The 12,076-nt window shown below is 39.5% G+C and overlaps 1 protein-coding gene across 9 annotated transcripts in view; it reads right to left on the reverse strand.

The window, feature by feature from the left end:
• Positions 1-2,719: 2,719 nt before the first annotated feature.
• Positions 2,720-12,076, reverse strand: part of LOC142759143 (embryonic protein UVS.2-like) — a 32,347-nt gene continuing 22,990 nt past the window's right edge. For 2 of the 9 annotated variants that reach the window (XM_075861029.1, XM_075861031.1), the window contains 3 exons: positions 3,918-3,962; positions 3,173-3,226; positions 2,720-3,031 (listed from right to left, as the gene is read on the reverse strand). In XM_075861029.1, the coding sequence (XP_075717144.1) occupies positions 2,955-3,031; positions 3,173-3,226; positions 3,918-3,962 (176 nt within the window). In that variant the 3' untranslated portion in view covers positions 2,720-2,954. Of the gene's footprint in view, positions 3,032-3,172; positions 3,227-3,331; positions 3,383-3,917; positions 3,963-12,076 lie in introns of those variants that run through there. The other 7 variants (XR_012883096.1, XR_012883095.1, XR_012883098.1 and 4 more) reach the window with 5 other exon arrangements.

Consider the following 12,076-nt stretch of genomic DNA (forward strand, 5'->3'; position numbering starts at 1 on the left):
TCTAAGCTCTCTCTCCAGATATTGAGGCTGTTAGGCTATGTTCACACGGAGTATTTTGGGGGAGGAATATCTGCCTCAAAGCTCCAAACGGAATTTTGAGGCAGATATTCCTCCCCCAAAATACTCCGTGTGAATAGCAATGATCGCGCCGTTTTTCGCCCGCGGCCATTGAGCGCCGCGGGCAGAAAACACGCTTTCTCCTGCCTCCCATTGAAGTCAATGGGAGGTCGGAGGCGGAAGCGCCCGAAGATAGGGCATGTCGCTTCTTTTTCCCGCGAGGCAGTTTTACTGCTCGCGGGAAAAAGACGCCGACGCCTCCCATTGAAATCAATGGGAGGCGTTCTCGGGCCGTTTCTGCCGAGTTTTGCGACGCGGTTTCCGCGTCAAAAAACTCGGCAAAAGACCCCGTGTGAACATAGCCTTAGGACAAGCTGCGTGTTGCGGTTTTTAGTAGGTTGAGCAATGATTTCCCAATTTCTGTATCAATTCCTCACAGTTTTCAAGACCTCTTCTTGCCGTCATTGAATATGAACCTTCAAGGTTTGATTTTAATTGCAGTAGCGGTAAGCAATGAACGTTTCTATTGAATGACGGCAAGCAGAAATGTAAAAAAATATGAAGTTGATACAGAAAGTATGTTTTTTATTCTACGGATATTTGATGAAACTCGAACATTCCTTTTTATCATTGTCTAATGTTCTGATCCAGCTGACAAAGAATATAGATTTTTTTAATACAGTCCAAAAAGGACACCACACAGTTCAGTTTCATAGGGGAATCAGCACACACAAAAAATACAAGTATTATCTAAGCTTAAAGGAGAAGTAGCCAAGAGCTGGCAGGACCACAAATGCTAAACCTGGAAAATTTAATATTGCACCAACCCCCCCACCCCCGGTGTTTTTCGGACATGGATAGTGTACCCATCCTCAGATAGGACAGGGTCCCAACAGTCACAACACAGAGCCCAGAGCATCCACCAATTTCTCCATCAATGGCGAAACGAGTTGCAGCCAATGCCTAGCAATAACTTTACAGGTGTGATAGAGTATTTTAGCAATGGCTAGCTACCACATAACATCAGCAGGGATCTCTCCCACATATCCCAGTAAACCTGTCAGTGGGGTATTAGGTAAACATGTCCCATATTCTGTGTTGTCCAAATGGTTTTTACAGGTAAATCTCTGTTACCTGCAAAATATTTTCTCCACCAAGAATGAGTCAGATGATCCCGAGCCTTCACTCCCTGTTATGGCGTTGATGTTTTACAAGGCTTTTAAATAAGTTGAAAAACATCTAATAATATGAAGCGCAGTTCAATGGTGACATTAATGTGGCAGGAAGTAGCTAGCTTTTCCTCCTGCCTGGAATTTTGTAGGTATTAATATAGCTGGCAATGGTATTGAGGCAATGACTGTGGCTGGGAGTATTTATGAAAGCACTAGTGGGCTTCCTACGTACACCTCTGACACCTACAATTGCCTATACAAAAAATACACAATCACAATCTATAAAGTACAAAATAAAATAAAATAAAATAAACTTTTGAGTAGAAATGTTATACAAATTTACAATTCATGATTTAATAAAATATAATCCGACTATAATACATATAAATGAACACAATCCCTGGGAAGAATGTGATGTGGGGTGAATGTAAGATAGAATGACTCCTTAAAGGGTTTTGCATAATTTAAAAAATTCTGCATTTGGGCTCAAACTAGAAAAAATACCAGGCTGTGTAATATACTTAGAGATTCCACTCCAGCCCTCGCGTCTAGTGTGCTCCCCAGCGTTCCTGTTGCACCTCTGTGCTGACCAGACATGATCATCAGGTAACCGCAAGGGAAAGTCCAACACAGATCTCCAGATTAGAAAATCTCCAGCGATAAATACACAAGATAATTTTGCCTTGATTCCTGTCATGACCATGGCCGCAGGACACCAGGTTTGCTTACCTCCTGACGGCCGCAGCCATGGATCAGTGAGAGTGCTGGTCCCCGTCTCCTCCTCAGGAGATGCCAGCGCTCACTTCTGCTTCGCTCTGCTGTGTCCCGTAGGGTGCCTGAATTAAAGACCAAATTAGCTCATAAGCACACTAAACTATAAGAAGGGCTCTGCCCCTTCCTGCATTGCCTGAGCGTTTTTGTCGTTACCCTAGATGGTCTCTGCAAATGGTCTCCTAAGTATCTTCCAGTTTCAAGTGTTCCCGTTCCTGCTACCTGTATCCCGAGTTATCCTGCTTCAAGCGCCGTATTGAGTTGGAGTCATGCTGCGCTGAGTACTATGCCTGTCCTGCTACACCACGCCTGGTGTCTGCCTGCTGCCTAAGTCCTATCCGAGCCTATCTTCCTACTGTCTGAAGCTACCATAGGTACACCTATACGAACTATAGACTTTGACCTGTGTCCTGTTGGCCAGCTGCCATACCGTTAAGGCGGTACGGCCTAGTGGGTCCACGCACCCAACGTGACAATTCCGACAAGTGAACCGATACTTAGGAAAGGGGAATATATTAAAAAAGATATTTACATTGATTGGAATTAATTTCCTCCATAGAGAATGGCTATAAAGCCGAGTGACAACCATTATGGTCATCATCAGAACTCCTCCAGGACTTTCCCGGACTCTCCCCTCTCCTCAGCCTCATAACTCTGTTTATTTACCCATCAAGCAGAAAACACATGAAGTGAAAGATGAAAGAGAAAACAGAAGAACAGAGTTTTTAAAATATTTTTTTAAAATTTCCGCAATAATAATAATGAATTAACTAAATCCAGGTGGCAAATTTAGGAAAGGTATTGCCGCTGATGATGATTGATGTTCGGGCTCTACATGTTGTCTCGTAGCTTTGTGTTTGATGTCCTATATGCCGCCTCAAATAAAATCCTTTCTTTCCCTTTCGAGGATCCAGTAAGTCTTCGTTGACTTTTCAATGTTTGTTGATAAAAAAGTTATTTTCTGCGTTTTTCTTTTTTATAAGATGTCAAATTGCGCCTATTAAAAAGTGATGATGGTTCTTCATGGTGACCTGTAGAAGAACACATACGTTATAACCAGAAGAACATCCACACACACCTACTATTTACGAGGGGGTGGCTGCTTAGTATTATTATTGCACACAGATAAGACTTCTGAAAGGATGCCAGTCACACGGTTGACACATACTCACTGATGTATTGATGTTCTGGTGTCCATATCTGATGAAAATTATCGATGGCAATGTCTAGAAAAAAGAGGAAGGAATGAGTTAAACACATTGACTGTAGTTATATACATAATACACATCCAGAATAACTGTCCCGGACTGGGGAGGGTCTCAGATACTTACTGTTCATTCTGATTCTTTACTGCCCATATCTGAAACTGTAGATGTTATTATCTAGAAAAAGGGCAATAAATTAAGCAGATTGATTGACAGGTCACTTTCACGTGGCAGTATTTTGGTCATTATTTTCCACCAGTATTTATAAGCCAATACCAGAAGCAAAACATAAATATAAAAAGTATAATGGAAAGATTTGTAACTTCATGTTTTGGACCAACTCCTGTTTTTTGCTTATAAATACTGATACAAAATAATATATAAAAACTGCTGTGTGAATGTGGCCTTATATCCTTATAGGACATAATATACAAACAGAATACATGTCCTGGACTGGGAAATGTCCCTGACTGGGGAGAGTCTCGTATACTGACTACTGATGTTCTGATGTTTTTCTAATATTTTGCTGCACATAGCTGATAGAAATTGTTGATGTTATTGTCTAGAAGGAAAGGAATGGGTTAAGCAAATTGTTTGACTGTAGCTATGGTATATACACATGTGGTATATGCACAATATACACATAATACACATACAGAATATAAGTCCTGGACAAGAATGGCCTGGTCTGGTGGGGGTCTCCTATACTCACCCTTTATTCCGATGTTTTTCTTCCCATGACACTTGATGTTATTGTCTAGAAAGAAGGGACAGAGTTAAGCAGATTAATTGACAGGTCATTTGTCAGTTTCACACAGCAGTATTTCGGTCAGTATTTTGCTTCAGTTTTTTTAAAGCTAAAACTAGAAACAGAATAAATAGTGTGAAGGATGATTTATTTGCTTATATTCTCTGTATGAAATTACATTGTGAATTATCAAGCAGGAGGCTGAATTACTAAGATATGTATTATGTGAAAGTGATGATAATGTTTAAATGATTTAGTTTCGTGCAGCAGCCATCTTGTCTGGAGTTCCCATCTTGGTTTTATTGTAGTGAATAGAAAAGTCATTGTTCCTTTAATACAAGTAATGTTGATTTCGTATGTTTTATCTTTGACCTTGGTTCCCATGCGAAGATGGACAGGGAGTGAGATGGGAGTGAGATGGGGGGATGGCAAGTATGCGTGAGGGAAGGTCTCCCCCATCTCCACGAGGACATTCTGTCCAAAAGAGAGATAAGAAACCTGTAAACATAATGTGTGAAGAATTATAATGATGTATTTTATTGTATGCTTTTTACTGAATAACAAATATTGTTACATTGTCTCTGATTGGTTTATCTCAAGCCTACACCCCTTCTGAATTTCAGTTTAACAGTTTGAGTTTGGTAATAAATCCTTCAGATGAGAATTTTGAACATTTCAGCGTGTCTGTGTGTTTTCTTCTCGTCTCTCGATATATATCGGTGAAATATCCTAATTAGGATTCTGACTAATGGAGTCTGGCCTTGAGAGTCTGTTGGGACTCGTATAAATTTCAGTCTAATATATTTTGAGCGATGGATTTCCACGACAGTAATGGTGCCGATAAAACCCAGGAAGATTGCACGTCTGATAAGCTGTCACTGGAGAGGTCTGGCTTTGCATCTGTGAATTACAAAAACCGCGGTAGGTAAGGAGCTTATTCTTACACCATTCACACATGTATTGCGTAAGCCTTGGAATCCAGCTGTCAGAACGTCACTTCTATGGACGAGACTCCTTAGTCAGTGGGTTGCAAGATGGATCCAAAAAGGTATGTTGAAGCTTTTTGTGTGATGAAGGATTGCAGGTGTGTACGTGATCTTAAACTGTTGATATGAAAGACATGAGAGAATTTTTGCCAGCAAATACATAGTTAACCAGGAAAAATTGTGAGAAGCCTTTGGAATGCAGTGACGTAGCGCATGGCAGAGAGAAGTCGTAACTCACATGTGAAGTATTTGAAATGCAAAGGGTTTGGGCTGGACTGTGAGGAAAAAACAAAACTTCTGCTTGCTGCTTTGTTGTAGCGTCATTTGTTATTTAGTTGTGTAAAATTGTTGAGGATTAATAGTTGTTCTGTTACCCGTTTGTCTGGGATTATAGTTGGGAGGTACTGACTGGTATTGGCTCAGACCCATAGACAGTTGTGAGTAATATCATGTAGTACCACAGGGGCTTCAATGGTTAAGTCCTGATAATGTAGAATCCAGTGCAAGGAGAAGCAATTGTGTCTATATTGAATTTGCACTCAATACCATTACCCAGTGCAATAGGGAAAAACTTTGAATACTGTATTAGAAAATCATTTATATTTTCCTGGCTCATTGCCAGACAGTGATATTGTGTGTAAGGGTCCATAAACCAGTTGTATGCATTGCCAGACTGGCATAAGGTGGGAATCAGTACAGACTGATTTCTAGCACATGATAATCCGGCATATACACTTTGATGTAAAATAACATCCAAGTAATTAAGTCTGTAGTAGTATAACATCAGACCGCTGGATTGAATACCGTTGTAATATAACATCCTGTATTCATTGAATGACCCTGACACTTATCCCAGGTGCCACCTGTGTCGTAGTAGTAATTACAGTGAAGAACATTGGTATTGGCTCAGACCCATAGCCCGTAAAGAAATTATCACCAACATAGATGACAACCCCCTAAACTACAACCCACAGAGTGAACGGCTGAGCGGGGAGGATAATATATATATGTTACCAAATATAATTTGCATGTGAAACCATTGCAAAGTGCTAGAGGAAAGAGTTTGGGATATATGTTACATCATGGGCTCTATGAACTGAAAGACACACCCCGGCAGCAAGTGTTCTGCATAAGTGAAGTGTTACCAACTCCTGCTTGAATCAATGGAGTTTCATGAATGTCGATTGTGTTGAAGAATTTGCTCTTGTAATTGTTGATTGGCAGCATTTTGTCTGTTCTTGATGTTCAATCCAGTGAGGGATCAGAGGATCCTACTGCTAGAATGTCTGGAGGAACGACTTGTGATATCGTATTGGTAAGACAGTCTAGGAGATAGACTGGTCTGAGATATCTGTCGGCAAACGTGGCCTGTTTGCCTGGAGGTGGGGGATTTACCGGAAATCACCCTACTGCTCTCCGACCATGGGGTCAGGAGGAAGTTGGACAAAGATGCTTTGGGGCACTGGTCCCGGCCAACATTAGAATGAGCAAAAGGAGCTGGGGCTTTAATTCTAAAGTATGTGAAGGCAAAATAACACACTGAAAAAAATTGTTGAAAAGGCTGGCAGCGTAAGAAGGATGTTTGCATGTGAGAAAGAACAATTTAAATACAGGTGTAAATTTTCATTGGAAGAGTGAAGAAAACGGAGCAGCCAGGTACATTGCAGTGACTAACGTGGGTCAGAACGGGGGGAGTGTAATGTGTGATGTGATGAGACATCTGTGTGATGTGTGCAATGTAACATGTGTGATGTGATGAGACATCTGTGTGATGTGTGTAATGTAACATGTCTGAAGTTTGAAACTAATGGCCACAATAAAAGCAGAACTATATTGTATGTTTCCTATTTTTAACAGCAGTAATGTCTAAAAATGTTAGTGTTTTGTGTATGGGGTTAAAATCAGTTCTACTTTTTTTTTTCATTTTTTTATGGAACGTGTTTTATTTTCGCGCAGCGCAGTCGTCTGTAACTACACCAAGCGAGAAAAATATTACAGCCGGCTGGATCTGTTTGTAGAAAGATAAAAGCTATACTGCAGATTAATGTGTTATAATGTGATAAGATTTATTGTTGGAATGTTTTGATGTTGATTCAAATGTATTAAACTACAGATATTGTGAGACACGGGGTCTTGAACATGTATGTGCCCCCTCTGTTCCCTATTCTTATGTACAGCTTATTGGTTTGCAGTAATTAATATTACCAGATATATTATTTTCTGTGTTATTGAATAACTAATTACAATTGTTTTGTTTTTGTTTTCACACATGAGGCACGTGCTATAGTGCTGCCTAAATGTTATTTTTTTAAAAATGTGAGATGTTTTACAGGTAAATGGTTGCAGGTCATTTTAAAGATAAAATGTATTTTTGTCAGGAGAAAGTCATCTTTTTTTGTTCCAGGCTGTTGTGTATTACAGGGGGTTAAACTAGTGCCACCCCGATAGAGTGCCTAATCTCATTATGTTAATATGTAGTTTTGAACCCTGCTACATTACTTTCGCAGAGTCCAAATAGGAGGGAATGTTGAAGGGACTGATCAGGTAGTTTTTGTTTTTTGTTCTCCTTTTTTTACAGGCAATTTTATGACCCCTTCACAGCCAGAGGGAGCTATGCCAAGCACTGCCCTATCCCAGTGGCTGAGAAAGGGTTGAAGATTTCCCAATGGTGAAGGGACTGATCAGGTAGTTTTGTTTTGTGTTTTATTTTGTTTTGAATTAATGAATTTGGTTCTAGGAGATCTACAAAATGTGTATGAGTTTTAAGGAGTAACCCAGATTAAATGTGTATGACAGTAACTTATATTTTGAGGTTTTTCTGTGTAGATGGTTCCAGATCCCCCTCCAGCCAATTTACACAGGAGGTGAGGTGACGTCACTCACAGATGAGTCTTTACAGATTTAGATGGGGAGAAGTCAAAACAAAAAAAAAATTGTTTGAATATTGTTTATTTTATGCCAGATTTCAGTAACATATTTTGTTTGTTTTTGTATTAATCAGGTATTTACAGGACCTGGTGGGTGGGATGTACAAGTGTTCTGGATCATCAGATAAATGTGGAACAATAAAACTCCACCCTTTTGAAATGTTCTATCTATATGTGACATGGGTTTCCAATGTAAATTTGTAATGAAGACATACTTTATCATATACAGCATGTGTAGAACAGGATACGAGGCACCAGGTAAATTACCCAGAAACCACTCTCACCTTCTTGTTCATCTCAAGGAGCGGAGTTGAAGGTGCTCGCTGAGGCTGTAACCTGGCAGAAGGTAAGACGGCCGACATTTACACTGACTCTAGGTACGCTTTTGGCATCGCCCACAATTATGGGCCCATTGGTAGTAGGAACTTTATTGGATCATTGGGTAAGCCAATTGAGAGAGCAAGAGAAAACAGAACTGACAACAAGGGTATATGCAGCCAGGTGTCAGTAAATTGGCTTGTCCCTGGATACAATAATGCAAGCACTAGGTTTGTAGCAGCCGGCATGATGTGCGCACGGCATGACATAGGTAAAACAGCAAAGGTACCTGTGAAAAGTGCAGCCCGGCCAGATTAACAGTCCCAGCGACTGCAGAACATACAACTACCCGAGGTAGAAGTGTATGACGCGGTGCTCGTGTGTGTAGACCTGTTCTCAGGGGGGGCTGAAGCCCGGCCTGTATTTTCCCCACTGCAGACGTTGTGTGTAAGTGACAGGGGAATAGTGTTATCCCAAGTATTGACCTGATGTTTGTACAATACGATATCAGCAGTTCTCCAGATGTTATTCCAAAGTTAGTTTGTTTAATAATTGTATTTAAGAAGTGTTGTGGTAATATTAAATACTGAAGTTAAGTTTTATGTAAAGTTCTGGATCAGCCTTAGCATTGGACTATTAGAGTCATGCGTCAGATAAAAGGTACAGAAGTGGAATATTCCCATTTGAAAATATTTTTAGTTATTTGTTTTTTGTCGTTGTTATTGTGAAAGGAAAATTCTGTGCAGTGTTTGTGTGTGTGTGTGTGTGTGTATATATATATATATATATATATATATATATATATAAAGAAGAAAAATGAGTTTGCATGTATCATTTCTAGTTATTGCTCAATGTGAACGTTTGATGTAAAGATGTTATTTGTTAATGTTTTTCTTCAAATTAATTATTTGATTAAGATCAATTAATGTTTATACAATGAAAAAGTTTGTTCTCCACAGGAAGAGTCCAACTGGGAGCGGAAGGCGTGAGAACCAGATTCTAACAGAATGTGGACGGATAAGGGAACGTGAATCGGTAAGACCCAAGGCACTCTTGATGGCTTTTGCATTGATGGTGTATGACCTCACATAGGCCCCAAGACTGCAAGGATCGATTTGGTGAGATCTAATTGGTATGTCCCAGGCTTTACAGCTGTTGCTGCTAAATTCTGTTAGAGCTGTTTGATTTGCCTACAGAACAGTCCTGGCAGACCGGTGCCAACCTTATCATACCCGCCTCCCACAAAGAGAACAGACCTTGAGAGGTCTCCCCATGCAATACAAATTAGAGTAAGGAAAATTGGTTTGCGACATTTGTCAGATAAACATGTTGAATCTGTGTATATTTTGGTGAGCTGGAAATGTTCCAGGCAATCAGATCAGATCAAGGTACAAATCCTGCTGGAAAGCGTGACACTAAGTGCAAATGAAATGTACCCAATAATTACACATCTTCTAGGTGCCCTGTCCATTGGAACAGAGACGTTTTTCTTATATAAAGGTGTTTGTTTGATTTAGTTTAAGGGCCTGACATTGTTACGTAGATGTTATCACCAGATTAGTAACAATTGACAAGGGTTGGGGTCCTCGAGCAAGTGGCAGTAAACATGAACTAAAAGATTTTTAATACGATGAACTCCATTACTGAGGTGCGGCAGGAGCAGCCGGAGCCAGTACAACGCGTTTGTCATGAACTGACGGCAGTGTCATAATTCCAAGCAGCCGCCCAGACAAGTAAGAAGACAGATGAGCGGAGGGTTTGTGGGGTCACAATAACACCCCACTAATCCGCCTACGTGGGATCTCACACCAGGCTCACAGCATGAGGTGTTGTGTATAGCCCGGTGACGTAAACTAAAAGAGACGGTGTCTGACAGATGAAAAGGACCAAATCAAGTCGTGATGACATCAGCAAAATTCCAAGTAAAGACCAAAGACCTGAGTGAATCCGTCAGCAGTATCAAGTGTTCTAATCAGAAGACAGGAGAAGAAGAGGACGATGATGTACATGACTTGTCAATGCACTGGTGGGACCCCATACCCTAACCGGACATTGGTGATGGCATCATATTAGTTGTGGCCCTATTGATATATTGTTTGAGTTTCATAATCATAATATATAATTTCTGTAATTTAATATGAGAAAAAGGGGGGTTTGTGAAGGATGATTTATTTGCTTATATTCTCTGTATGAAATTACATTGTGAATTATCAAGCAGGAGGCTGAATTACTAAGATATGTATTATGTGAAAGTGATGATAATGTTTAAATGATTTAGTTTCGTGCAGCAGCCATCTTGTCTGGAGTTCCCATCTTGGTTTTATTGTAGTGAATAGAAAAGTCATTGTTCCTTTAATACAAGTAATGTTGATTTCGTATGTTTTATCTTTGACCTTGGTTCCCATGCGAAGATGGACAGGGAGTGAGATGGGAGTGAGATGGGGGGATGGCAAGTATGCGTGAGGGAAGGTCTCCCCCATCTCCACGAGGACATTCTGTCCAAAAGAGAGATAAGAAACCTGTAAACATAATGTGTGAAGAATTATAATGATGTATTTTATTGTATGCTTTTTACTGAATAACAAATATTGTTACATTGTCTCTGATTGGTTTATCTCAAGCCTACACCCCTTCTGAATTTCAGTTTAACAGTTTGAGTTTGGTAATAAATCCTTCAGATGAGAATTTTGAACATTTCAGCGTGTCTGTGTGTTTTCTTCTCGTCTCTCGATATATATCGGTGAAATATCCTAATTAGGATTCTGACTAATGGAGTCTGGCCTTGAGAGTCTGTTGGGACTCGTATAAATTTCAGTCTAATATATTTTGAGCGATGGATTTCCACGACAATAGAAAAAGTAAAATGGAAAGATTTGCACCTCTTTCAAGTTTTGAACCTACTCCTGGTTTAGGATTATAAATACTAATACAAAATAATAAGAAAGATACTGTGTAAAAGTGGCCTTATAGCTATAGACTATATCAGGATTCAAACCCAAAAACTCCTGTGTCCGAGGCAGTAGCTCTTCTCATTGAGCTATAGGGGATGTTGGACAGCTCCACTGCTGAATCTGTTGTGTCGGTTTTATTGACTTTTGCCTCTCTGGATTCCTTTCCTTTAACCCCTTTAGGACACAGCCTGTTTTGGCCTTGTGGACACAGATGATTTTTTCAAATCTGACATGTGTCACTTTATGTGGTAATAACTCCGGAATGCTTTTACCTATCCAAGCGATTCTGAGAATGTTTTCTCGTGACATATTGTACTTTATGTTAGTGAAAAAATGTGGTCGATAAATTCAATATTTATTTGTGAAAAACTTCAAATTTTAGCAAAAATTGTAAAAAATTTGCATTTTTCTATATTTAAATGTATTTGCTTGTGAAACAGATCGTAATACCACACAAAATAGTTACTAGTTAACATCCCCCATATGTCTACTTTATGTTTGCATCATTTTTTTTCACGTCCTTGTATTTTTTGAGGACGTTACGAGGCTTAGAACTTTAGCAGCAATTTCTCATTCTTTCAATAAAATTTCAAAAGGCTATTTTTTCAGGGACCAGTTCAGTTCTGAAGTGGTTTTGAGGGCCTTATATATTAGAAAGTCCCCATAAATCACCCCATTTTGAAAACTGCACCCCTCAAGGTATTCAAAACCACATTCAGAAAGTATTTTAACCCTTTAGGCGTTTCACAGGAATTAAGGCAAAGTAGAGGTGAAATTTACAAATTTCATTTTTTTTGCCAAAATTCATTTGTAATAAAAAAAAATCTGTAACACAGAAGGTTTTACCAGATAAACGCAACTCAATATTTATTGCCCAGATTCTGCAGATTTTAGAAATATCCAACATGTGGCCCTAGTGTCCTAATGGACTGAAACACAGG

This window comes from Rhinoderma darwinii, chromosome 4 (assembly GCF_050947455.1).
Source record: "Rhinoderma darwinii isolate aRhiDar2 chromosome 4, aRhiDar2.hap1, whole genome shotgun sequence".
NCBI lineage: Eukaryota > Metazoa > Chordata > Amphibia > Anura > Rhinodermatidae > Rhinoderma > Rhinoderma darwinii.